Source organism: Ciconia boyciana, chromosome 1, assembly GCF_034638445.1.
Source record: "Ciconia boyciana chromosome 1, ASM3463844v1, whole genome shotgun sequence".
Taxonomy (NCBI): Eukaryota; Metazoa; Chordata; class Aves; order Ciconiiformes; family Ciconiidae; genus Ciconia; species Ciconia boyciana.
In genome coordinates this window covers 151,237,675-151,264,947 of record NC_132934.1, presented here as the reverse complement: position 1 = coordinate 151,264,947, position 27,273 = coordinate 151,237,675, and the positions used below count along the sequence as shown (strand labels likewise).

Sequence of the window (27,273 nt, the reverse complement as noted above, 5' to 3'; positions counted from 1 at the left end):
CTGATGAGTTTGCATGGCTATAGCTGTGTGGTGTTGACATTTTCTTTATAATATGCCACCTTTTTTTCAGAAGCATATCATTCAGCCATAAAACACATGTTCTGATTTAAAGCATAGTTAAAAGGTCTACTTAGCGGAAGGAGAAGTTTTACTAAGTATAAAAATGATTGCTTTGACAAAATGGAGAATAATGTGGCATTAACAAAGAGAGCTCACTTTTCTTTTTCTTTCTTTTTTTTTTGGTTTTGTTTAACATGCATAACTCTCAGTACCCTTAGGTTTAAAAGACATTTAGAAAAAGACATTTAGAAAACTGGAAGTCCCTTAAAAGATTGTTTCCTTCATTATCTTGACAAACCTTGAAAAGTAGTTTCTGTGCCTGCATAGTGATTATGTTTCAGAAACAGTTCTTAGGGATTTTATTATGTGCTGAAACATATGTTTATAAAAAAGACTATAACCTGGTGGAAAAAGTGTCTTATAATAATAAACCTGTCGATGGGCCATATGCTGCCATCAGCATGTTTGAAAAAATAAATTCTTCTGCAAGTGTTAAGTAAGTTTACAGCCCAAGTGTTAAGTTAGGGTCAGACTGTGACTAGCCCGCTGTGGATTGAAAGGGGGAGGAAAGTGCATGCAGATCCTCCTCGTGCTCTTTGCATTAGCTCACACAGTGGCCGGCGAGGTGGAGCGGGGTAGCACCGCTTCCCAAAGGGCAGCGGAGGCAGGAGCTCCGTGGGCGATGGCGAGAAGTCCTTCTGCTGCAGCTTTCCTTGGCGCTCCGCAGGTTTGTGCCGACCCAGCACAGGGCTGTGTACTTTGTAAAACTTGGCTGAGCTCTGCGTGGTCTCTCCTGAGAAGAGCAAACCTCTGAGGTAGATTATCTACATTTGAAAGGTGACAGAACAGATATGTGAAGCCGGTACAAAAAAAAGAGCTCTGATAACCATGCAGATGGATGAGAAGTGTGGAAAAAACTCAAGTTCTTACTATCTACTAGGTAGATCGTTTATATTTTACGACTTTTTTTGTGCTCCTATCACCATTTTTGGGTTTTAAATGTAGGTGATGTGGTCGTGGCAAAATCTTTTGTTTCTGAAGAGCAAAAGTAAGATGCAGTAGGTCGAAGAATGTGTCATTCTCAGAAAGCACTTCTGTGTGGGATCAGCGTTTGGTAAATGTAGACACTTTCAAGCCTATTCTACTTTGGATGCACTCGCATAGCTCCTGTGAATGGGAGTCATGCATGTGTGCATCTCAAAAAGAATAGGTCTCTTTGTAACCGAGGCATTTTCTGTGTAGAAACATACTTCACGGAGAAGTGTTTTTAATGTCCTGATGCTTTCCACCACTGATCGGCTGTGCGCTGCTTGTCTTCCTGGCAACTCGGCAGGTGATAGTCATTGTCAAAGGAAGTATCAAAGATTAAGGAGAATTGTTTAAAGTAGTTGACCGTGCTGAAGGCTGTGTCAAGAGATGCATGAGGTTGCCATAGTATCCGTTATCAAAATCAAGATTGTGAACAGAGCAGTCCCCACCAGGAGTGAGTTCCTTACCCACAGTCTTTTGAGGGTTCATCAAAGCTTTTTGTTTGCTCAGGGGAAATTTGCTTCTTGAGGGCCGAGATCTTCCCCCTGGGTTTTCCTGCCCAGAAGTCTAATGAGGTATATTGTGTCTATGTGTATGAGGCTCCCAGTCTGGAAGAGAGCCTTGGAGACCAAGGCAGTGGAGCAGAGAGAGGGAATAAGCTGCAGAAGAAGCACCCAGACCCCAGCACGGAGTTTGCAATCACCGTGGAAATGGAAAATAGATTGGATCTGTAATGCATGGAGGAGGGGGTACTTCGGAGTTATGTGGATGTTCCCTGGGAAAACTGTTGTGCACATCAGAGGGTAAGGCTAAATATGGATTGAAGGAACAGTAGGGTGACAAAAAGTCTGGGGAGGAAACCATCCATGCCTAGTGCGTGCTTACCTTTCCAAGAGAGGCACTTCGGTACTGGCAAGGCTTGAAGCGCCCTGGGACCATTCTTTTCAGCCTGGTGAAATGTAGCTCCCCCATGAAGACTGCAAAGTCCAGCCAAGTTCTTACACCCAGTTGGACCTGCGGGAAGGGCCCTGGGCTTCTGCACTGCCTGCTGAGCACAGCTGATGAGGTGACGGAGGAGCCTGCAGCGGGGCAGGCTGGCTTGCCTATGGTATATACAAGCCAACATGTGGTGTTAACAACTGCAGCGCTCAGAATTTGCACAAACCCACATTTAGTAATAAAATAGCCTGCAACTAGTCAAAGGCACCACTAGTAGCCAAGCAAATTTGGAATGTCTAAGCCAACCATTTTTAAGTTATGATGAGCCAAAAAAAATTAGGACGCAGTCCAAGAAATGGAGAACACCTCACTTTTCTGGAACTCTCATATCTCCAAGATGTCTTGGCTGATCTACCTCAAACTTTCCAGAGAAGCTTTCCTTGGCACAAGACCATGACTGTGAAATTTCATGTGACTGGGTTTTACTTTGTTGAAGTTATGAAGGTTAAAACCAGAGTTTGTTATAGAAAGCTAATCTCTCCATTAGAAATATTTCTGCATAGTTGATATTCATTCCATCGTAATTGTTCACTGCTATTTCTTGTTCAGGCTGATTGTATTTTTTCAATTTATTTTACCCTTTTTTTTTAAAAGGGTAAATTCAGAGCAGTATAGCTTGGAGCCCAATTGCGCGTGGCTGCGTACAGGCATACGTGGTAAGGCAGAAGCATCAGCCCAACATCTACTGGAGAAGGAGTCACAGAGTCCTGCTCCCACCTGACTATACTGGAGACCTTTTTGGAGTGTCAGGTTTGAGACCTCACTGTTTAATACAGCTTTTCCCTCTCTGCTTGGTAGAAGAGAATGTCTTTGTTGGCCTAGTTACACCCTCACCTCCAGGTGAAAAATGTTTCTGTTTTGATGGCCGTCTTGTCATTTGGGGTTTCCCTAGGGGCAGCTCCTGCTGTGGAAAGCCTCGTGGTGGCAATAGCTTAAGATTGGGATCAGTGTTCTCCATGTGTGCTCTTCATTGTGTCTAAACATCCGTAGCCTGAAACATCTAGCTGCCAAAATTGCAAAATTTCAGATAGGCATTAGAAAATCTAGAGAAAATGTTTGTGGGCCTGGAAGTGCTTTTTATTTTTCAAGTTAGGGGCACCTTAGCTGTGACTTAATTCTGTATAGGAGTGAGATCTGGTTGTGCACTAGTCCTTCCCTCTGCTCTGAGTGCTGTTTTCTGAATGATGTGAAGACCAAAGCATGCCATTGCAGATACTTGCTGTTGTTAGATGGAGCCACATGAGCAAAGGTCTCTAAATACGCTGTATTTAAAGACACTGAATTAATTTGACTGAGTCACTTTATGGACAGAGTGAGCAGGGCTGGAACAGGTGTTGAGCTGGAAGGAGCCCTCACCTCGAGGCAGGGGCTGAGAGTGTTTGAAGTGGATGCTCGACTGTATTTTTCTTTCCAGGGCTCGAGTTTAGAAGCGCCAGGAGAGTCTCAGCAGAAGTCAGGAGGTGCTGCTCCTGGAGGAGACAAGGTGCTGTTGATCACTGTTTGGTAGGTCTCTCTTTCAGGCAGGATCACCCAGCACCTGCTGAGCTTTGCAGTTCATGAGGCCAGGAGATGCTCCATGTCTGTGCAAGGCGCAGTCTTTGTCCTGTTTGCCATCTGTACCAGTGCTAGCGTCTGTAGCAGAAGGGCATTACTGCTTCTTGCCTAACACACCCCACGCTAAACATACAATTATCTGTCAAGATACAGCAGATTATTATGGGTTAATTCCTGAGAAAGGGTGTCTGCATAAAATACCTATCAGAAGGTTTTCTATTTGCTCAGGCATTTTATTATTAGGAGCACTGAAAAGACCAACAGAGCCAGCTAAAAATCAATCTGCCACTATATAGGTAGCCAATGAGAAAAGTGCAGGGTGGGTGTAATGTGATCACAGCTACTTAAACCAGTGATCAGATATACTGCTACAGTCTGCAAAAGCTGCAAGCAGTAGAGAAACCCTGCTGAAAACTCTTGGACCACGGAATTAAAATAATTAAGCCTTGCAGTCACTGGAATATACCTTGCTCTTGCAAGGTCGTCATGAGATAAGTAAGGGCACAGCTAGAGCACACTGTATACGTGGAACTTTGCTTTTGTCATGTGTGATGCAGAGGCTCTTTATTTTTTTAAAACAATAACTAGTTGCAGTTGAAAGTGCCCCGAGGATTCTTCAGGTGGTGATAGCACCAAAACCATAGCCATCAAAGAGGAAATGCAAAGCAAAATGTATAGATATGAGGATGCATCTTTTGATTCCTGAGCTACCTCAGGCATCACTGCACGGCACTGTAGTGCTCTGCATAGAGAGTCCCTGAATGATTTCTTCAGTAAGCAGAGCTCCGATGGAGGAGATCACCTCAATGAATTTTTATCTTCTTGGCATTTCTAGAAATAGTGTGTCTGTGCTCTTCAGACTGCAGAGCTGCAAAGCTCTGAGTTACTACTGGTGCTACTCCATCCCGTGCTTGCAGATGAAAGTTTCCAAGGAGTCTCACAAACCCGTTGCACAAGCTGAGAGAAGGGATAGAAAACTGCATAGCCTGTAATACTGCAATATTATAGTATTGTCTACTGCTGCAATAACCCCTGCTGTGTTTGGAAGGTCTCAGGCATACCAGCACCATGTCTAATCAGTCAGGCAGCCAACAGTAATTCATAGGCTTGACTGCTGAGAAATTCAGCATGGCTAAGATAGACATCTGATCCAGCTCAAGAAAGAAGCTCAGGAAAGTAAAGGCCTCTTTCTACAGTAGTTTGCTTTTTGATAGTGCCACTTTAAGCCTGTTTCTGAATTTGCTCACTTATTTTCTAAAGGATAGTTAAAAAGTATGACACTTTAAAATAATTAAAATACTCCCCATTAAACCCTTGATATTATTTCCTTATTTACTAACTTTTAACATTTTAAGTAAATGAGGCAGGAGCATTAACAGCCAGACAATGATACAGCTGTGCAAAGACAATAAAGCTGTTGGATGGACACTACTGGAGTTCTGTGACTCCAAACTGTATTCTAAGTGCTGAATGCCCCCAGTAAGTATATATGATAGAGCATGAAGTCTTCCTTACCTTACCACTGGATTAAAGTCAGCCTCTTTATTTGTGATACTGCCCCCCCCCAATTTTTTTGAATCAGCTGTAAAGCAGAAGTGTGGTCAGTAACAGCAGAGCAACAAGAGAGTTGCTCATTACCCTACTGTCCAAGTTTCTCATAAAGTAGTATTTGATACCACATAAGTTCCACTGTGGTTTTGGGATATAAACTGAAATGGAATTTTTCATTCAGATTCGCTAAACAAAACAGTTATATTTTTGTTCTTTGAAATGCAATACCTTTTTAAGCAAAAGTTCCCCCTCATTTTCCATCCATCTGAAGTGAGGTTACAAAAGAAGAAAATTGCAAGTTCTATGTATGAGAAGTACTCGGGAACATGTCAAGTGACTTGGAAACAGGCATGCTGAATAAAAGTGTCAGCAAGAAAGAGACAGATTGGGTCAAGACTTGCAGCAATGGTGACTGGTTCATAGGTCTTGGAGATGGTTCGGAACAGGGATGCTACTTCTCCTGAGGTTTTGGAAATCAAGAGGTGGTTATAGTGACATGGTGATGCTGGAGGAGACACACGGCTGTAATCTGGAGTCATCGGTCACTGGCTGAAATGCTGGAGAAGTAGTAGCTGTAGAGAGAGTACATAGAGTACATAAAGTATGTATTAACAATGTTGCATTTTCCAAGAAAGTGCTTTTAGAAAGCAAATGTCATGTACTAAAAGTCTGTTTTTTCCCCGATTCTCTGATGCCCAAGCCAAGTGAAATTGATTTTAAAGACACCGATGTGCCTGTTTCTTACAACAGTGTGTTTGGCAGAAAAGTGATATATTAGAATTCACATAAACTTGGATTCTCTGACTCCTGGAAAGGAAACTGTATACATTACCCACTGACGGAAACGTGGGCTCCTCTACAGTGTGCCCTTGGGCATGTTCTATTTAAGTGGCTTGAAAATATGTGATTATTCCTCATGTGCTTGTCCATACTGGGTTTCTTTATGGAGACAGTGACATTTACAGTCTGGAATACTGCTTTTGCCATAGCTTTTAATGATCATCTCTGTTTACTAAAAAAACCTAAATGGAGACCTTGGCATGGTGATGGCGTGGAAGGTTTAGCAGACACAAACTGTTACCTGCATGTGGTGATAAAGTTAGAAAACACTTTAAAGAAATCAAGCTTTCCATTTGCTTGATCTGAGCCATACAACTTCTTTTCCTTTAATTTCTCTTCCCTCATGGTATAAAACTATCTAAGTCTGCTCATTCTTTCATCAAAAATGGTTCAGACCTGAGGGACACTTGTAATTTGGAAGTAATTAGTAAATAAGTCAGATAAATACTATCCATTGAGAATTGTGAAAGCACATTGGATAGGATTCTTAAAGAGCTGTATCAAATTTGAACAATTAAAGCTTAAAAAAATTATCAGTAGTTAGTATGATAAGTCCATTTCATCATAAATTAGTTCACTGTTAATAATTGCTGCTGCTTTCGGTGCAATCTGAAGAGATTTAGCAATCTCAAAAAGTAGTTAAAATAGAAGAAAGAGAAAATCTGTAAAAGTACAGCGTCTTTAGACTGAAATGTGGCGGTATCCAGCTACCTGATTTGCAATGCGAACCTGGGGTGCATGCTGGCAGTCAGTGCTTGTGTGCAAATGCAGTCAGTAGGGTTCTGCGTCCAGAGCTGGACCTCAGGTCTGTGGGTGTGGGTACCCCCTCCTCCCCAACTAACTTCAAACAGTATTTCTTTTAGTTCTTCAGGGGCACAACATATTGTCTGTCTGCTTGTTTAAGAAAAGCTCAGTGCTGCTCATTTTATTATGCTGAAGTCAAAAAACCCCAGCTTGTGTGGCTGCTACTGTGCACAGAATTGACCTCTTTAAGTGGAAAAACAGAATGTGAGGTACAAGATATGTTTGAATAAATGTGGTTTGTAAGTAGACCAGTCTACCACTGCTTGTAAATTCATCTTAAAATCTTTGTGTTCCTCTACTTAAATGTTACTTCAGGACTGTGAGATGCTACAGGGTTCTGCTGTAGCTTGGTATCAGCACAGGGGTGGGGTAATGGGGCCACCCAGAGCTGTGCCATTCCTCCCTGGGAATAACCTGATGTTATTCGACCCTCCACGGTCTGTTAGAGGTAATACCAGATTTCATATTTGGGGTTTTTATATCGTACTACTCACTATGGTTACTAGAAGTACTATGAAATTCTACAATGCATTAAAATAAAGTACAATGAATTAAGGAAATATACTGTTCCTGTATAGAGTTCCTTCTGCTTTATTGGATTGGTAAATTTTGTTTAATCAATTCACCAAACTGGGTTTGGTGATTGGTAGTGGCAGGTTTCCTACCAGTGAGTGTGGATTACCAGCATTTTGCTATACTACCTCATGTCCAAATACAGATTCACGAGAATTTTCCTCTTTTACTACAAGAGAATGTTTTGCACAGATACTGAAAAATGTGAGAAGTTTGGAGTAGATTGAACACAGCTGAACACCAGAACAAAAGTCCCATCACTGCTTGGCATCATTTATGATTACTGTCAGTATATCTTTCTGCATTTTTGTACCCATATTTAGCATGAACTTCAATGCGTTTTTCTCCAACAGTTAAAAAAAACCCAACCTGATGAAAGTAGGAAAATTTTGCTTTGCTTGCAGCCATCCTGTGTAGTATACCCTATACCTGCTATAGCAGTTTTAACTGTTAGTAAAGCATCTCTACTAACATATGCTGACTAGAAATATAGATGCAAGTCAGGAAATAAAAGCAAGAATCATGAAAATGTTAGAAACATTAAGCATTAGTTTTTAGATCAGACTAAATGGTTGGGTTTTTTTCATTTATTTAGTGTTTGAATGGGATTGAAGCAGGACTAAACCTCATCAACAGAATAGGTTTGACAGGATTGGGTGTTGCTAAGGAATGAATCTGTGTTAAAACAAAGATTTCTTTTTCAGAACAGTCTCTTTTTATGTTGGCAGAGAAGACCTTCTGATTGATTTAGGGCAGTGAATTGGCTTCACTTTATTACTTGCCCTCTGCCTTTAGTACGTAAAAGCTGCAGGCATGGATTGGGGATGCATTATGGTAGGCAAGGGGCAAAACCACATAAAAGTTTGTCTCCGTCCTCGCGAACTTTTTTCCTGATTCTCCAAATGGTTGGCTTGAGTGTTGCCAATAGCCCTCCTAAATGGCAGATGGTGCCATGGTGAGGGAAAACTCACGTTTTCTGGGAAGGCCATGAACCTGAAGAGAAGCAAGCACTGTCTCAGAAGAGGCTCCTGGGAAAGCACGCAGGTGGGTCTGCGAGGGTGGGGTAGCATGGGCAGACCCCAGCTACTCCTTGCCACAGCCGGGAGAGTAGCGGAGAGGAGGGGGAGAAAAAGAATTTCAGACGTGTCTGACGTCTTGCTGAGAGGACGGCTGTGCTCTGTGCAAGTGTATCCTATACACTTCATCTGGCATCGGAGCAGATGCATCTGCATCTTCTAAGCAGAGCATGCAAAAGATAGGCAGGGGGTTTGCATGTCTTGGCTACTTAAAGGCAGTCTTAGAAGGAAGGCTTTTTAATGAAATCAGTGATATTTCAAAGGCCTGCCTGTTGGCTGAAAACCAAAAAAAGACGTAGCCAGCATTTGAAATACTAACAAATATTTTAATGAAAATTTTGAGAATCCCACCTGTTGAAGAATTGAAGGAAGGGAATATATTACATGTATACCGATTAGCTTCAGACTTCAAAGTCAGTATTTAAATGGAGACTTTCCTCTAGAGGTAAAGGCATGTCAACAACCTCTGACAAGTATCTTAGTAAGAAGAGCATTTACTCTTTCACAGATTCATCTGTAGTAGCCTGTAGGTCGCAAAATACAAAGTTTTAGATTCCATTGTCTTTTACGATGGTGAAAATTAGCATCAAATGGTAATTCCACAGTTGTATCCAGTGAGGATGGGCTCAGAATCTTATCCTGTCATTCCAACTTTTATAACAAAAAGAACTAATGCAAATAATCTTGCAAACTAGCCAACTCTGTTTTACTAGCCAACTCTCACTTACCTTAGTTTCTCACCGTTTTAATGGTGTCAGAGCTTTCAGAGACCCTAATTTTTTTTCTGCTACTTTCCACCTCGTAAAGTCATTTGTACTTGTAGGGAGTGAATGGCCAGCGCTGGGAGAGAGGACTTCTTGTGTGCTGCACATGGGCACTAATGACTGCACGAAAGGGAAAGCTATGAAGAATCCAACCAACAACCTTGATTTAATTGCCACTCTTCCTTATACTGGTTTCATGATGGTAGTTCTTAGAGATCCTGTTGCTCTGCAAAATTTCCAGACAGGTAGGATTCATGTTCCAGTGGTTCGTGTCAGGTTACAAACAGCTGTATCCTCCACAGAAGAGATTTCTGTTGATCTAGTCATAGTTTAAACTAATATTGCCCTGAGCCATGCATAAAACAGTGCCAGAATGGAGGAGAAAAAGAAAGAAAAAACTTAAATACTAATACCACTTTATTTTGGTTTATGAAGCCAAATAAAACATCCCAGCTAGTGTAGGTTGGCTTATCATCAGCATAGTCATGTTAAGTATTAAAATATACAAAAAAGGGAGGGGAAATTGTTCCAGTCCAGGAAACTTCAATTTTGGATTGTATTTGTAATGTAACAAGGACTAAACTGACTTTATCCTTCAGTTTGGCAGGCCTTCTTCCAGAGTGAAACTTTTCATTCAAGCTTTTAGCCTATAGCAAATAAGCCTATAGAAGGCATGTTGTTTGCATGTATGTATATGAGTATATAGAAATGAGACATTAACAATGGTAATTTTCTAAATGCTCTCTTACAATTATGTTGCTATCATAAACTAATAGGAATGGGTACTGAGCTGAGAAATAGGGAACAATTTATTTACCATTGTTCTTCTTTAGAGTTTTAAAACAAGGGCTTGCTTGCTTTCTGGAACAAATGTAAAAAGACAAACTAGAGTCTAATAAAAAAGTTAGTAATAAAAAGCAAAGCACAGTGCCTATAGGACTTGCTTTATTGGAACATACGGTAGAAACATACTCTGTGGATGTAAAATTTCCTGCTATATTGAGATATGGGTAATCAGTATATCTCAGAAGCATTGTTGCTTTAGAGTGGAAAATCAAAATTCTCCAACCATTTCTGCCTGGAAGAGTTTGTGAGTTTGGTCAAGTTTTTTCTGATAGGATTGAAACAGACCTTTTGTAACTGTGCTCCCTGTTCATACGCGTGTTAGTATAAACGTTTCCTCCTTTCAGGAAGCAATTCAGATTGCCCTTTTTCAGTGCAATTACTGCTGTGTTAAGTTCAAGTAATATAGCATCTAAAAACATTTATGGAGCAAAGAAAAGAAGCCTTTTATTCTAACCTTGCCAAGAGCAGAAATAAAATGAGCTGTTGTGCTGGAAGTGTAGAACTGCATGAGGATTTGTAACGTCCTATTTCTCGTGGTTTAGTCTTGTGTGCAGCCTGAGATTTGTGTGATTTAATGAGGCTGTGATTCGTTTATCCTGTCAAGCTTTAAATAAAAAACCCTCAAAGCACTTCCTTCCTTTTTTGAATTATGTGTTTTTGCAAGTACGATATCAAAAGCTGTCCCTTAAAAAGAGGGAGGGGAACCAAATACAGTTATGTATGTTGGCTGGATTTTTTTTTTCCCTTATGCTTTATGAGACACTGAGTAGACTATCCATTTCTCTGCGTCTTTCTTCCTTGTTTTGGGGCATTAAGCGATTCCTGCCATCATGTTCAGTTACACATGACATCAGAACATAGGCATGGGCTGCTCCTGAACCGCACTTTTGCAGGGGGAAAGGGATTAAAACCTTCTTCTGTGGGCAGGGAAGGATCAGTCCCATGGAAAGCCAGGCTGTGCTTAAGGCAGGCAGTAACTCCTGCTTGTGCTGTGGGTCTTCAGGCGCCAACTGTGCCTATAGTTTGGAGCATCTCTGCATGGGGTGTGAAGCGACGTTCACAGGGTAGAAGAGGGGAAAATAGGTGCAGCTATTTTGGATGCTAATCCGTGGCAAAGCTCAGTCCGAGGGTGTCCTGGTGCATGGGGTGGGAGGGGAGCAGGGGCCATGCTCCCCCTGCGAGGAGCGCAGCCGGTGCCCGAGGGTCCCCTTTGCCATGCACAGGGATGGCGGGCAGCAGCACATGGCCCTGGGAAGGGCTGCCCAGGCGGAAGCGGGGAAGACACAGCGTGGTCTGGCTGCTCACCCAGACCTCCTGGCTGTTGCAGGAGCGTGGTGGCCTCTTTCCCATCGGTGGCTTGGGAGAAATAGGGTAGGATGCTTTGGGCCAGAGCCTGCCCTCAGCAGTAGCGGGGCTCACCCAGTGCTTCCCTGGGGGGAAGGATGTGATCATTCTGGTGGGAGGAAGTTTTTGCTTGCAGTTCTCACCCCCTCAGTGCTGAGGTGTCCCTGCCTCTGGCAGGTGGTGTTTTGCTCTTTCACCAGCGCTGCGGGCATAGTTTCTTTTCCGTCTCTCTGCCGCTCTCCTCTGCCTTCCTGCCCTCCGTGCTGCTCTGCAGCCGGGCTTCCTTCCCGCCCGTCCCAGCCTCCCCCAGCCCTTGCTTCTTCCTCCCTGCAGTCAGTGTACTTGCTTCCTCCTCATTGACCTCACCTCAGCAATAAAAGTAAATACATTAATAAGGTGGTTATGTACGAACGGAGGCTGTGCAAGTAAGTGACGGCCATCGGTTTGATCGCCTTGTTTCCACACCTGGCTTGTATCCGCAGCCAGCTTGCCGTTTCAGCCTGCATGCCCCGTGCAAAGGCACAGCCTTGGGCTTCCCAGGTCCCTAATGCTGGTCAGGGGAGCAGCTGCGGTTCCTCTACAACTTGCAGTTTACGAGGGGGAGCAGAGATGCACAAACGTAGCGCAGAAAAAACACGGGCTGCTCCGTGGCCTGATCTGCGAGGCTTTGTCTGTGCAGAGGAGCTGCTGGGGTGTAAGAGTGTAGCCGGCTGGGATGGTGTTTGTACAAAGCTGGATCCCTCCATGATTATCCAGTGGCATACTGAATTTCAGTTGGGAAAAGTGACTTGCACTGCCTTTGGACATTTGCAGTGGTTTTATACTGACGTAGGTAAGAGTTTATTTTTTTTTTTTCTTGGTCCTTGGATCAAGAGACAGTGCTGTGGCAGCTGAAATATGACCGAAAACTGTCCAAGCCAGCCAGCTGGTTGTTCTGCAAGGGCAGAAAAGATACCTTAGCTGCTTCTCTGCTGTGTGTGAGGACATGCTAGGGACTATGGCCAAAGTGGTGGTTTCTGCACCCGTGTCCCATGGTGGAACCAAGCACTGCTGACATTTGCTGCAGCTCGAAGCAGCCTTGAACCTTTGCATCTCACTTGTGAACAGGGCCAGGACACAGCAAAGGTATGGCAAGAGCAAATGGCAAAAAAAGGGGCCAGAAGTAGGTAAGGCTGAGTGCAGGTAGTACATGGCTATGTGAGGGGCTCCTTGAGAGGCTGTAGGGGCTGATTTGAGTTATGTTGTGAAAATTGCTTATTTTCAGCACAACTATGTGACGCTTCTGCCCCTTTGTAGTTTTGATTGAAAAGCCTGGAAGTGATTTACACTGAATTTGTTCTGAATTTCACTGATACGTAGTGCATTTCTATAGAAACCCTCAGTTGCGATAACAAGACTGTGGTCGGCTCATAACCAGTCTGTAAAAGACAAAGAGATTGCGTTGTCTCCCCTGACCTGAAATTTGGGAGGAAATTCTGGCTGGAGTGTTGAATCTCGGTGTGTATCGGAGCAAGAGCCGCTGTCGTGGCTCGTGAGAAAAGACGCTGCAAGTTGGGTAGGTGGAGGTTGACCCGAGAGGTGCAGTCAGCCACTACCAAGCCAGGTTTTCCCTGGCCCTTGATTCTGTGATGAACATTTCCATTGCCAGTGGGAGAGTCTGCATGTGACGGCTAAGTGCTGGTATGGTTATTTTTACTTCCCCTCCTGTCAGCCCACACTCACATAACCTGTATGTGGTCTCTGGGCTGTGCAGGCGGCACTGTGGGCTGTAGGAAAGTGATAGCTGGCTTCAGTGCCAGGCAGCTTGAACTTGATGATGGAGCGTGGAGAGTGGGTATCAGATGCCTAGAAGATAGCTTTGACCTCCCACTAAAACCCGGAGATTTATGCATCTAAGCCCCCATGCTCCTACAGAATAATCTAGGACACGTTCCTTGGCAGAAACCCCACTGAGCATTTCTCCAGCTGCCGGGTTGCCAGCTCGAGTGAGTTTTACTGCAAGTCTCACTATATTTGGTAATTTTCTTACAGCCTGAGCTCCTGGAAATGGGTCATTAGTAAAAATAAAAAAAAAAAAGCCACTTCACCCCCACCCCCTTTAACTTGAAAGCCTAGGTTTTATCACAGGAGCTGAGAACAGGCACACTGCCTGCCTGCATCCCCAGAAGCAAACAAGAACCTGAGACTCCACTTTCCAAATGCCCTGGCTTGGGACGCTTGGCTCACATTTAATGGGTGATTCAGGCTAGCAATACCATCGTTTGTGTACCTCCCAAGGAATTTTCCCTAAGAAGATAACTAAATATAGGTTAAAAAGGCACTGAACAATATTAAGAAAAAAGAATCCTACTTCTGAGTTCTTTGGATGTTTCTTCTTTGTTTCAGAAGACATTTTCTTATGTTGCCACAAATAATACTGAATGTAGCTTGACTCCTCTGAAAATAATGTTGAAGGAAGGAGCCAGATTTATCGGGACTAACAAGGAAGTTGTCCAAAAGAGATTCATTAATTAGGAGGCCTAATCACAGCCAATAAGACAAGTGCCCAGGCCATCAACAGACTAATATACATCTTTTGGCAGTCACCGCTCCCCACAGGCTTGCCTGTCTGTTGCTGCCTACTGTATGGCTTGCGCCGCAGAAATGATGTGATAATGCTAAAACCAATTTGGCACTTCCCACATGAGAGGATGAGTGTGTTTCCCCACCCTGGAAATGCAGCCTCCAGCTGTCTCGCCCTATGCCAGAGGTTTCTTAATACCCTGGAATTAGCTGACTAAGAGATGAAGCAAACTAGAGGAGCATTTGCTATCTGTTCAGGCCGCCTAAGCTTTCCATCAAATAAACCCTGGTCTGAATCTCCGCTCTTTGGGAACGGTTGCCCACAGCTAACATTTGCTACCCCAAATAACCCCGGGGTGACCTTCTCGCTGCAAAGCTGTGGCCAAGAAAAACCCTGTTTAACATAACAGTGCACATCTTAGAACATCAACTTGAACCATCCTGACCTCTGAGCTGCTGGGGTCTGTACAAATTAATTTAACAATAGACAGTGTTGAAAGGGAGGAATGTTTCAAAGGAATAAAAAAACCCTCCCTCATCCATCTCTTCTCATTTAAGAAATAGTCAGGAGGCCTACTTTAGAAAAATTAAAAGTGCTCCTTGTTGCAAAACAATGGGCTATATAAGGGGAGGGGGAACACATTGGTTTCTTGCATCTTAGCGTAGCGAAATGAAATTTCCCATAAATGGGTGCTGCTTTTGGAAACTCGGCCTTTAATTTCCACTGGGGAATTGGCTTTATTTCATGGGACGCTTCAAAGATACCCTTGGGGTTTGCCTTTCTTTTTCATAGCTGCTGCTTGTACTTCTATTAAACAAATAAATGCCTCCCCTCTCTGCCCACTTCACTGGTTTGTAATTTGCCTCATGTTTTCCATGGCTTTCATGCAAACAGCCAGACTGGGTAAGAAAAAAGCCCCTCTCCATGTGGTAGTTGGAGCTTAAATCAGTTAATGATTGAAAGAGCCCATCAGAGAGGAGATATGTAGGAAAATGAGATCTTCAGCCTTTGGGGCAAAAGGGTTTATTATTGCTGCTGAAGAGGAAGCTGGGCTGGGTTAATTCTTGGGTGTTTCCCCAGGTGCAGACTTACTCCTCTGGTCCTCCTTAGCAGGAGCTTTGACTCCAGCGGTCTCACTGTTTGTAAGTAGGGAGGATTATTACGGCAGGGGTGGTGAAGTTGGAGACAATGAGCAACGTTAATGATAATTTTAAAATCTGTGTGGAATTGCTTTGACAGCTTGAAAGCCGTATGACGAGCATGGATGAGAGAGATGGAAGTTTCTTCCTGAAGCATCCAGTGGACTTCAGTAATTACACCCATGAAACCGCCTGTTTTTCTTTCTTTAGCCAGTGTAATTCATTATGATCATCATTTCTGGTTTCCTACACAAATGTTTTTCTCTTTGCAATGGAGATGCACTGCCTCCAGCAACACAAGGCATGAGCCCAAGCACATCCCCAGGTGGTACCGGGGGAGATTCCCCAGCGCGCAGCCGAGGGGTCTGCTGCCATGGGGCTGGGGAGCGTGCGGAGGGGCTGCCCTCTCCTCCCAGACATTCCCAAAGCCGGAGACGGTGAGGTGTGAGAAGCCACAGGGGCTGAGGGGGGAGAGGACTGGATGTTTAGTGCAGAGGGAGATAAGATAAACTGATATTTCTCTGGACTTAGGGCAGCTTTCCACGCACAGCTTTCAGGATCCTGTGAGGTTGTAGGGGTCCTCTTGCAACTAATACAGTAATGACCTTGAATTTGCTTCCAGCTCAGCTGTACTGCTGGAGGACAAGGCTTTTCTTGTGAGCAGAAAACATTAAAGCAGCACAGAGATTTGCCTGCATAGCTCCGGTCTTCAAGAGATTTGAGTATCCTTTTTGAGGCCCCACTTGCAACAAGGGATTGTAGATAAGCTTCTGCAGTAGTTAATGTGTAAAGTTTTCGGATTTATTCTCACTGGTGCCTCTCCTTTTGTTTGCAGTGTTGACGAATAATACTGCTGTATGCCGATTTTTTGTTTTGCACGGATATTTTTTGCTGCACGTAAAAGGTAATCGTGTGCGTGCTCATGTGTGCACGCCAACCAAGACGAGTGTGCTTTTATGACCTTGTAAGTGATGGGGGGGAAATTAATTTGCTTTAATTTAAAAATAATTAATAATGCAACTCATTCGTTTTTCAGATTGTAAACTGCATATCAAATTTAGGAGTCCAGACTAATTCTTCATGCTGAGGCAGTCTGCTGCACCAAGCACATGTGATCACAGACAATTAGAAACTTTCATAGTTTCACACCTGAATTAAGATTAAACCCTTTCTATTTCTTACCAACTTCTGGTTATAAGATACAACAAAACTTGGAAAAAAATTGAGAAAAACGTGAGTTTTTGTTATGGATTATGTTTAAATTGTGTTTGGACTCAGTATGTGACTCAGTGGAAAATATTAGTGACCGCTTCCTTTAGAGCTTTGACTTCCTGCAAGCTTGTCTGTTAAAAAGATTCTTCTGCAAGATGCTTCCTTTGCAGATCCTGTAAGAAATGTATATTCAGCAGGAGAAACATCTGACTGAGCAAAGACTAACTTACACAGTGGTTTGGAAGCCACGTGTTGAAAAGTGCTGGGGAAACACAGCAGGGAAAATGATAAAAAGGGATGAAAGCAGTTCAGACGGGCGAAGAATGCTGATTTAAAAATGCAAACCATCTGAACACTGATGAGTGGGCAGGTTGCAATAACTTCAGGGCAGACCTAAGTTGCACAACAGTCATATACTGTAAGTCGACTCCCACAGGACATTGCCTGCAGGGATTTAAAATTGGAAGGGGGGGAAGCGTCGAGGTGCTGCAGAGAGCAATCTTGCAGCAGCAGAGTGCAAGTAGGAAATGGGTCAGTTGGGGTAATAGCTTTTTTCCATGTGGTTTGTGTGAGCCAAGCCAAACGTGTGTGGAGCACAGGGTTATCGCACTCATGATTTTTTTTTCACTGTATTAGAAATGAATGTGTTTGCAGTGAAATTTGGTCATCCAAGTGTGACATTATGAATCCTCTCTCTATTTGGACACGGCCCTGAGTCCCAAAGTCAGCTTGCTTTTTTTAATGTTCTAGGCTGGATCATTAAAATAGACTGTGTTTGGAAATGTAATGCTGTGGCCTCACATTCCAGGAGGTCAGCAGAAATGCTAGCCTGAAGTATCCCTGCTAATACCACCTGCGGTTTGTTCTCTCCTCTGCGTTGTGGTAGGCAATCTCCTTGTTTGTGCTGAAACAACTGGATGTGTGACCACACTGAAGTGGATAAAGGGGCTGACCCAGTTTAAAAACCAAAACAAAGCAAACACACCACCACCCCACCCCACCACCCCATATTTCCCCACCCTAGCCCCCTGCTGTATCAGTTTACTGGTCCAGTTTGTAATATGCCAGCCCCATACACAGGGGTGTTGGCAGCGGCGGAGGCACAGTGGGACGGAGCAGAGAACGCCTTACACCAGTGTTATTGCTGGTTTCTTTTCGATGTGAAAACACAGCCTTAGTTACAGCTTCGGTCTAAGCTTTGCACTCAGCTTTGATGTACTTTAGCAGCTTGCAGAAAGGTGATAGCATATGGCGACTGTGTTTTTGGTCCCTCCTGACGGTCAGGTGTAAGCAGGCAGTGTGTTATCAGAGGCGTGTAAAGCTGTGTGTGCTGTTCGGATGCGGTGTGATGAGATGGTGGCTCCTGAGGCAGAGGCTGTTAATGAAATCCAAGCCTGCCCACACTCCCATTCCCCTTTTCTGATCACAGCTGGCTGGTACAAGTGGCTCTTAAGTCCCACCATTAAGCGGTCATTGAAACAAATGGGGTTAGAAAGAAAACTCCAGAAGAAGGGGCTTATTTTTAATCCAGATCAGGTAAGTGATCTGTCACTATGTAGTACACTGAGTTACACTCAGTGCGATGACTATGGTGCAGGGAGGTGAATGATAAGGCTCATGATAGGCGAGGGCTGGACTTTCTTCAGCCAGCTTTGCCACCGATGCCCACACCACTTGATTAAGCCAGTGAGTTCGTGTAAGGGCATAGCGTGCGTGATGGTCCAGTAATGCGTTAGTGTATTTTCCTTGGAACACAGCCCCCTCGGTCAGACTTACTTCATTTTGGACCATGCATCCCTCCACTAATGCACAAGCTGTCCAAAATCCCCAGGTATTAATAGAGCACAGATTTCCAAGTCTAGGTCTGACATTCCCTACCCACCCCCTTTATGTAAATCTCTATCATTATCATGTATTTAGTTAGTTGTGCCATCCATCCCCCTTTTTGGAAAATGCAAACCCCTTACACCTTGACATGCAGAACTCCTTCATGCCACCTAAGTGGGCATGCAGGTTCCCTAGCAGAGGTACAACAGTCGCTCTTATTCGGGTCTGATCCTGGGCAACAAATGACGTAACCCACTGATGCTGTGCCAGTTCATGCCAGCTGAGGAAAAGAAAAGGCTGGTGTGATGCTCTTCCCTACTCCCCCTTGATGATGCACAGAGCACCATCCTTTCCAGGCTGTGGGCAGAGGAGGGCTGTCCAGCTGAGAGTTTGTGCTCCCTGCCTGGTCCCTTTGGAGACAGGCTTGCTCACAGTCCCGCTGTGTAAGGACTTTCAATGGCAAAAGAGAAGACAGCTAATATTGTCCCCACTGTGCATACAGCCAGGCATGGGTTTTGCTTTTGCTCTCTTAATGCTATGCTTGGTATAGCAGAAGCAGGCAGGCACATGATCTCCCCGAAGGCAGGATCCAGTGTTACTGTAGAAACTGGCCACCGGCTTCTTTTGTAGCTAGCAGCTGTCACTGTGTGGTTATAGCCAAAGCGTGTCACTCCTAGGGTCTGCAGGCTCTGGAGTTTGTTTCTGCTTCTGAATCCTCCATGCTACAGCTTGGAGATGAATTCTGCACCTTCTATCAAAGCGTGTTAAGATATTTCTGAATTGTATCTATTTTTAGAACCATTCTTGATTAATATTTGGTGTTCTTTCCAGGTTTCATTTTCCTTCACCACTACTTCAAGGCACAGAGGAGCTGGTAAAGGCATTGCCATGAAACCTAACTTGAAGCAATGGAAACAACTCATGCTGTTTGGGATCTTTGCATGGGGTCTGCTCTTTCTGGTGATATTCATCTATTTTACAGATAGCAACACTGCTGAACCAGTTCCGAGTTCCTTTTCTTACATTGAAACTAAGAGGCTTCTGCCCCTTCAGGGCAAGCATAGAGTCATCATGGGAGCCATTCACGATCCATCATTCTCTGAAACCATCGATGGGAATGAGGTACTTCTTAATGAAGATCTCTTAGGTACATTTAAATCGGGGACTGGAAGTATTAAGAAATGGACTGATTTGGAAGATGCCTTTAGAAATGAAGATGAGTTTTTTCCATCCCAGATAGGAAGAAAATCAAAAAGTGCTTTCTACCAAGTAAATGATGATTATTTATTTGCTGCTGGTCAGCCTCGGTCACATAACCACCTTCAAGAGATAGCAAAATTCATCTCAGCCGATGAGGATAATCCAAAAGTAAATATTTTACAGAACAACTGGAGCCATCAGAGAAGAATGAGGAGAAGGAGCACAAAGCACAGGAGAAGCCAGATGCTTGATGAATCTGATGACTGGGATGGGCTATATTCCACAATGTCGAAATCCTTTCTTTACAAGCTTTGGAAAGGGGATGTCTCTTCCAAGATGCTAAACCCTCGACTGCAGAAGGCGATGAAAGATTATTTGAGCACCAATAAGCATGGGGTGCGGTTCAAGGGGAAACGAAACTCCAAGTTGACAGGAGACCAGCTATTCTGCGAGCTAAAAGAAAGGGTGAATGTGAAAACAATAGATGGCAAGGAGGCTCCCTTCTCCACTCTTGGATGGGAAAAGCACGTTCCCCAAATTCCACTGGGCAAATTGTATACACATGGCTTTGGGAGCTGTGCCGTAGTTATGTCTGCTGGTGCAATACTGAACTCCTCTCTAGGGGATGAAATAGGTGGGTGAAATGCATCTATTCATGTGCATATATATATATGTACATGTGTGTGTTCATGTTTGTCTTTCAAAAGATTCATTCTTCTCAAGCATAGTTCTGTAAAGTCTGGTTGTTCTCTCTCACCAGTGTTACATGAATGTGCACTTATGGACTTCAGTGAAGCTGTTCCCTTTCAGGACAATATAACTGAAAGGAAAATCAGGCCTGAAGTCATAATTTGATTTAAAGAAAACAATGATGCCTTGTTACCATATTACAGCTTGTAGTATAAAGGAGGCACTGGTTTCATCAGATCTGCCATATTTGACATTTTGCTGCAATGTGTGTTTATTTCTTCAGCAGATTAGAGCCATGTTCAGGTTTTATTCTGCAAAGCTGTGTTGTACCTGTCTGTATTTTGTGGTGGCTCATAGAGAAACTGCTGCTTGTATTGCTACCCCAGACTGAACTTTGTCTCCATGCCAAGAAGCAGTAGAGCATCCTCTTCATCTCTTGCATGTTTAGAGTTCACAGACATATAGAATTCAGACCCTTGAGCAGCCTCATGCACTGAGGTCAAGTCCCCTGACCTCTTTTCCAAGAGTTGAATTTAAATGAGCCCAAGTATCTCCGCCTGTTGTTTTTCCATTGCTGCACTGAGTCAGTGAGGTTACAGGTGTGCTGAGATGTCAACGTCACACAGAATTCCCCACTTCAAGGTGGGAGTTTTGTGGTAGCTATTCAGAAGAGGATTGCAGAGCCATAAAACTAATCCAGGTCAGTTTTATTTTTTTCTTTTCAAAAATGAGTGCTACTACTCGTGTTAACGTCTCAGCAGTTTTTCATTTTAGTAGTACACGTGCAGTATGCTAAAAGTGCTGAAAGAAGGATGAAATGTATGTCTCAAACTTGCTTCTGGAGCAAGAAGAGTTATCTCCTTCAGCTCTCTGTAAAAACCTTTTGATGTTCACTCATTAATCCTCCCATCTTCCAGGACTTCACATCCCAATACTTGCTTCATCGCACTGTATCCTCTCTTTGACACAGATGGGTTTCTTTTAAATCCCTGGGATATATTAGAGCTGCTATCATTATCAAACTACTCTAATAAGCTGCTAGCACAGCACGGGTGCCCGACCGGCCTGCAGCTAAAATCACACCAGGGTAACCCCCAATTTCACAGGAAGCCTCAACTGATTTAGAAATCTTTGGGGTGAAAAAGCTTACCAGTTCCTCCCTTCTCCAGTGTGTTATCCTTGACTGAAACAAAATCTTCTGTCAGTGTTCCCCAGTACACCCCGTTTACATCAGTATGGATCTGTGCTGTACTGGAGAATCCATGTCACGTTCTGACGTATGTACATAATTATATATTACAGCATGCATCGTGACGTATTTGCATCATGACTCAGGTGCAGCCCATGTGTGGACTTGGGTGCTTGACGTGGTACCCAGGGCTCGTATGCTCCTGTGTGTACCCATTTTCTTGGGAACACTCTGGGCACAGAAAGCTTATGCCATTCTCTAAGGAAGAGCTTTTGATTTAATTGGGAAATTGTCATCTGATGCCACCTAAAGGGAGGAGATCTGTTTGGTAAGGCCTACGCAGAAGTTTCAGATCTCATCCTGCCTGTTGTACAGGAAAGTGCTTGGGGCAGCAGGAGTCATGGAAGGTTTTTTCTAAGTGTCTTCCAGGCCATGGGCAGGTACTTGTACCTGAGCAGAGAATTTGGCCCACAACTGTGGGGGGCCAGCTGGCTTCTTCCAGCCATCCCAGAAGGGCCTGGAGCAAACCTATGGGTCTGAGCATAGTGCGGCTCCTGGGAAGTGCTGATATGCTGGAGACATCGTGCCAGTGTTTCCCACTTAAAATGGAAAATGAAAGCTCCAGCATCTGTTTGTATTATTATTCCTATGGGGAAGAAGTTATGCTTCCCCTGCAGAGTCTGGATAGTAGGTGGTACAGCTGAGCTCTTGGCCGTGCCTTTCCACCTCGGCTCTAGTCCTTGAAAAAGTGAGAAGAGTAACTGGGAAGAGAAAGATCAGACTGGTCAAGATGCTCTTCTTCCCAGTGCACGCACAGCTGTAGGAGAAGACTGTCCTCTCCCAGAGCTGGCACCAGGGCTACCAGCTCTTTGCTGGAAACGCAAGCAAACCTGCCAGTTTGGAGGCACCGTGGGCAGCCGGTGGTGCTGCTCTATGGAGGCAGCCTGGCACCCGGGCTGAGCTCCTCCGAATCCACGGAGGCACAGCAAAGTCAGCATTGTTAGGGAGTGGGGAGAAACACCCCATGCATGAGTTCTGGTTTTTGGGCCATGGGCTGTACAGCCTTGGTTGACAAAGTTGCTGCAGGCAAAAGGCTTTTACTGTTTATCCTCCCAAAGGAAAAAAAGACTTGAGAGCAGCAGCAGAGGACCTTTCTCTTCATAGGCCTTTAGCTCCCTCTTCCGTGCTCCTATGAGAAACACAGACAGAAATGTTAATTTGTGTTCTGCCATTTGCCCCCCTCCCTCCTACCCCTCCTATCATTTTTGAATGAAACTAGGTATGGAAATACTGTGCAAGTACATCAAAGACTCCCATCGTGATCATGCTATTTAATGGGAGACCCAATTATTTTGGTATCATCAGGAAGGGATCTGCGATCAAAACCTAAACTTTTTATATCTTTAAAATGGTTATCTCCAAAGACTTAATAAGATTAAAATCAGTTGACTTAAAACCAGCTGTTATCAGTGTTAGGCTGTGTCCTGATCTTTCTTTTATGTCTGTCCAAATCTCTCTTTTATGGTGAAGGAAAGGTGTTTACTCTTGATGTGAAGAACCAGCATGAATAATGTTGGAAATGCAGCACACTGTCCCTCAAGTTACGAACCATACAATTCCCATTTTGCAACCTGATTCCCAGTTCTCAGTCAACAGATTGTCAAAAAGTTGTCAAATGCAGGTCCAAATTTTTGTTCTTAAATTCATAAGCAAGTTTCAAGTATAAAGGACCTTTGTTTTTCTTTTCCTTCTCCAGAATGTGGAGTGCCTGCAGCTTCTATTGACTTCATGTCCTCTCGCTCCTATGCAATCAAGATGCTTATGTTTAGGCAGATGAAGGCTAGGTGTTGAGGCTAGGGTTGTCCCCGCATAGGGACACAGAAAAAGTCTCCACTCCTTAGCTTCTGAGGAGTTGGGCTCGGTAGACATTTGGCAAAAATCTCTCTTTTCAGACACAACGTGTTAAAGCAAGCAAATATGGGGAGATTGGACTGCCAGCTTCATGTCACACAACATTTTCTTGTCTGGAGTACAAGAAGTATGGAGTAAAGATGTAAAGGATGGAAGATCCCAGTTTGATAGGATCAGGCCTGAACTCCACTGAAGCACGTTGGTTATCTTTGGAAACTTCTGCCTCCTCCATTTTTGAGCTACAGACAACCACATTTTAAGTTTCTAGAGATAAACAGCTGTATAAACTACCTATGGGTTAAGGCATTACATGCCCATTTTGGCCTGAATCATATTCTCTGCTTTCATCAAAGGAAGGGACAAAAGTAGATCAAATAGGGGGGGTATTGACAGGGACAGTGTGTTTCTGGACAATGGATATAATGTCTTATTCTCCCTCACACCTTTTGGGCTTTGAGATCCCTTTAAAAGAAGCACTGGGAGGGTGATCATCTTTTATCCAGGAGAGGCTTGCACGTAGTGTCTACCCTTGACCGATATTTGACCTATAGTTGCTTCCTATTCTGCTGACTCCGAGGTCAACAGCTCATGGGGAAACTTTGACAGTTCAGCTCTGTTGTTAGATCTTTGCTACCAAGGGATCCTCAGGTTTCTGTGTGTGAGCAGGTTTGTGGGCTGACTTCCCTACAGAGACCCTTTAAGACTTGTACTGACCTTGAGAATAAGTACACAGTATGATTAATAGGTTTGGGGTAGCCTGAGATTTTCGGATATTATAAAATACTGTGAAGCACAAGCTTATAGTTAAGCATTGTTATTCATTCAAATGTGCAATTAGATATCCTTGCCATTAACATGCTGTTGCACGGAGTAATTCTTTGTAAATTTTGCAATAGAAATAGCGAGCAATTGTGTGTACTGGGTGTACTAATAACCTTCCCACACTAAGTTTATCCAATTAAAAGAAATATTTAAGTATTGCAAGCTAAATTAATAGATGATTCTGAACTTTTTTTCCGGTGGATTTTAACCATGTTAATGTATGGCAGATGCAAGAGGATTTTTGTTTGCGCATAGTAGAATGTTTATCATCCTTAGAATATCAAGATTAGGAGAAACGTGTAAGTTTTATGTTAGTTTAGATCATTTGTTTTATTTCACTGTTCTATATTACTAAGAAAAACAAATTACCCCCTCATTTATGCTCCTAGATTCTCATGATGCCGTTCTAAGATTTAATTCTGCTCCAACACGTGGCTATGAAAAAGATGTTGGAAATAAAACAACCATGCGGATCATTAACTCTCAGGTAAGATCTTTCTTTTGTGAATTCAAGTCAATGTCACTTCTGTACAATCTGACACTAAATTAATAACTTCTGAGAAAGTGTTGGGTAATCTGGGAAACAGCTAGTGATTTAACAGTCATGATGTGGAGCAGGTAAAAGATCTCCCTTACAGGGATGTTCACACTGCTGTCAGTGTAGAGTGATTGCAGTAGTTACTTGATATCCTTATTTCAAAGAATTGGTTTGTAAAGTTTCTCATGTGTCCTACATCTGTAAAGGCTCTGCAGGATGCCAGAGCCGTCAGTACAGAAGACCTTCACCACACTGCCTCCGGGATCTTCACAAGGCCCAGGCTGTGGGGATCCCAAAGCTCTTTTCTCATATTCTCCAGTCACCCAATTATTTCCTCACTGGAAGGCAAAAGAAAGGGGAACTGAGTTGTCCTAATACATAACTTTAGGCAGGTTCTTTAAAAATCTGGAATGAACTAGTAAAAAACTTTAACGTATGCTGGATATTACACCTAAGGTGAGTTTGTTTATCTGAATGGAAACAGAAAATGGGATTTTCTGCATATGGGTGTCAACAAATAATTGTGCATTGAGCTATAGTGACACCTTATGGTTAAGCGTAGTTTTTCAATTTTGAAAAAAAACTGAACTTTGGTCTTGGGCAAACCAAGCCTCTTTCCTCTTTATGAAATGCAGCCAAAAAGCAACAACAGAATTACTGTGAAATTTTATGACATATTGAAATGGTGAGTTTAATTAGTAAACACCAGTAGTATGGTTGGCCATGTAGCATGTTCTATACATACTGATTCTTGCTGAATGAGAGCAAAATTCTTATTAATTCATTTTGTTTTCCTTTTCTTTGAGTGACTGGCCATGCAAAGTCCATCCTTGGTGGGTGTGTTCTCTGTGTGTATAAGTTCATGTTCTTCGCCACCACAGAGAGGACTGTTCACTGTCATTCCCTTCACAATTGCTTTGTAGCTCTTTGTGAGGCTGTAGGACAGACTAGATCTTTGAAGAGATCTGGGTCAAATATGCCCCCTTTCTTTTGCTCAGGGGAAGAAAGTAGAAATATCTTGGTCTGGATTTAGTGCTGAAATCAAGGTATTAGACAACATTGATCTTAATGTAATTTATTTTACTTCTTTTGTTTTCTTCTTTTTCCTTTTTTTTTTTTTGACTGTTCTTTGTTTTACTGTTAGCCCAAACATCCTGGTTGCTGACCATGCCTGAACTCCTGTGCCGGGCAAGGAGGAGTGTTTAGAAACTTTATTTAGTTGACTAGTCTCGCTAGGCTCCCTGTAGGAGAGGGGAGAAATGCCTCCAGGGAGTGATCTGAGCTTTGTTAACTCCCCAGCGAATTCGGAGAGACTAAACGGGTAAATTAGCTGTTCTCCGCTGCTCGCAGCAGGCTGGGGTCCTCCTGGCTCCCAGAGCTGCTGCAGTACACTCCTGCCGGGGTGGTAATGGAGGGTCCCGTGGTCTTCTCTGCTGTGCTCTACGTTGCTTGCTCTCCACAAGGCCACTCAAGAAAAAACAGGACATGGCCAAAATTCAGGCCAGGTCAGCTCACACAGCTTCCTCTCAAATGTTCGTATTCTCACCACCTTTCTGCTCCTTCAAAGAGGTCAGAAGCCACCCGTGATGCTCTGGCCACCTGCCGAGAAACTGGCCTTCCCCTCCCTGGGAGAGAAATCTGTGCAGCCCACTTGATAAAAGTTGCTTTCCCTACCAATACTGAAGATGGGTTACCCATACAGGTCTACTGACCCTCCTTCCCTTCCCACCGCTGGAAATTCCTGCATTCAGTTGATTAAAAGGCTGCTGTGGCCCTCTTCTTCCTTCATGTTCTCTGCTGTGAAAGCCCAAAGGATGTGAAAGAAGCCAGTGCAGCCACAGCAGATATTGTTATTCCAGAAGAAACTCATCTTATACATATGAATGCAGGCTCAATAAGAGCGTAATTTGTGTGGACAACACCTCCAAAGGACTCTTGCTTACTGAAAGGCAAGTAAGAGCTCCTTTGTGTGATAACTGTGGAACCGAGCTTTTAAAAGCTTGACCTTTTGGTCTGTTTACTCTGTACTCTCAAAAAAGGAGCTTACATTCTCAGGCGAAAACTGCTCTGAGAAATGGAGTTGGGGATGCTGATGGCAGCACGACTAATTCTATTCTTGTTGTAGAAGGCTGATGGAAAGTCATTAAGCTCAAAGTTTATGGTAGGAAGAATATTGCTATGGCAACAATATTATTTTTCTGAAGAAAAATATGCATAATCAAATATGGCTCATTGGATCCTAAAGGGAAATGAAAATTAGTATGAATTTATTTGTCTGGAATGTTGATTAGTTTAACAGCTGGAGCCAAATTCATGCTGTTTCAACCAATGCTGAAATCACTCAGCTCAATCCTGCCTGAGATTGGATGCACCAGGGATCAGAGAGATCTGGTTAGGCATGGAGGGTCCGGGAAGGGATAAGCCAGCAGGAGTGAAAAGGAAACTTCCAGTGGGGCGGGAGGATCAGGCAGAGTACCAGGAGTTGGGGGAGGGAGTTATATGAGAGCAGTAGATCAGGGCAATATGACAGTTACTTCAAAAATAGCACTATCACATGCCTGTTCCTGGAATTATTTTCTAGGTATACCAGCTTTTACAGTCATGGTCTAATTTGCCTTTTTGGAGTTACTTGAAATGAGACTGTCTTGCTGTTGAAATGAGAAAGCAACCAAAGTGGGGGGGGGGGGGGTGGCATCAGGAAAAAAAAAGACATTATCCTTGGGAGCTGTAGCCTTTCAAAGA

The 27,273-nt window shown here is 43.5% G+C and overlaps 1 protein-coding gene across 8 annotated transcripts in view; it reads left to right on the top strand.

The window, feature by feature from the left end:
* Positions 1–27,273, top strand: part of ST6GAL2 (ST6 beta-galactoside alpha-2,6-sialyltransferase 2) — a 53,604-nt gene that overhangs the window by 6,468 nt on the left and 19,863 nt on the right. For 2 of the 8 annotated variants that reach the window (XM_072849783.1, XM_072849780.1), the window contains 3 exons: positions 19,013–19,055; positions 19,164–20,015; positions 24,383–24,480. In XM_072849783.1, the coding sequence (XP_072705884.1) occupies positions 19,253–20,015; positions 24,383–24,480 (861 nt within the window). In that variant the 5' untranslated portion in view covers positions 19,013–19,055; positions 19,164–19,252. Of the gene's footprint in view, positions 1–2,709; positions 2,839–3,502; positions 3,592–9,397; positions 9,496–17,193; positions 17,237–19,012; positions 20,016–24,382; positions 24,481–27,273 lie in introns of those variants that run through there. The other 6 variants (XM_072849781.1, XM_072849777.1, XM_072849782.1 and 3 more) reach the window with 5 other exon arrangements.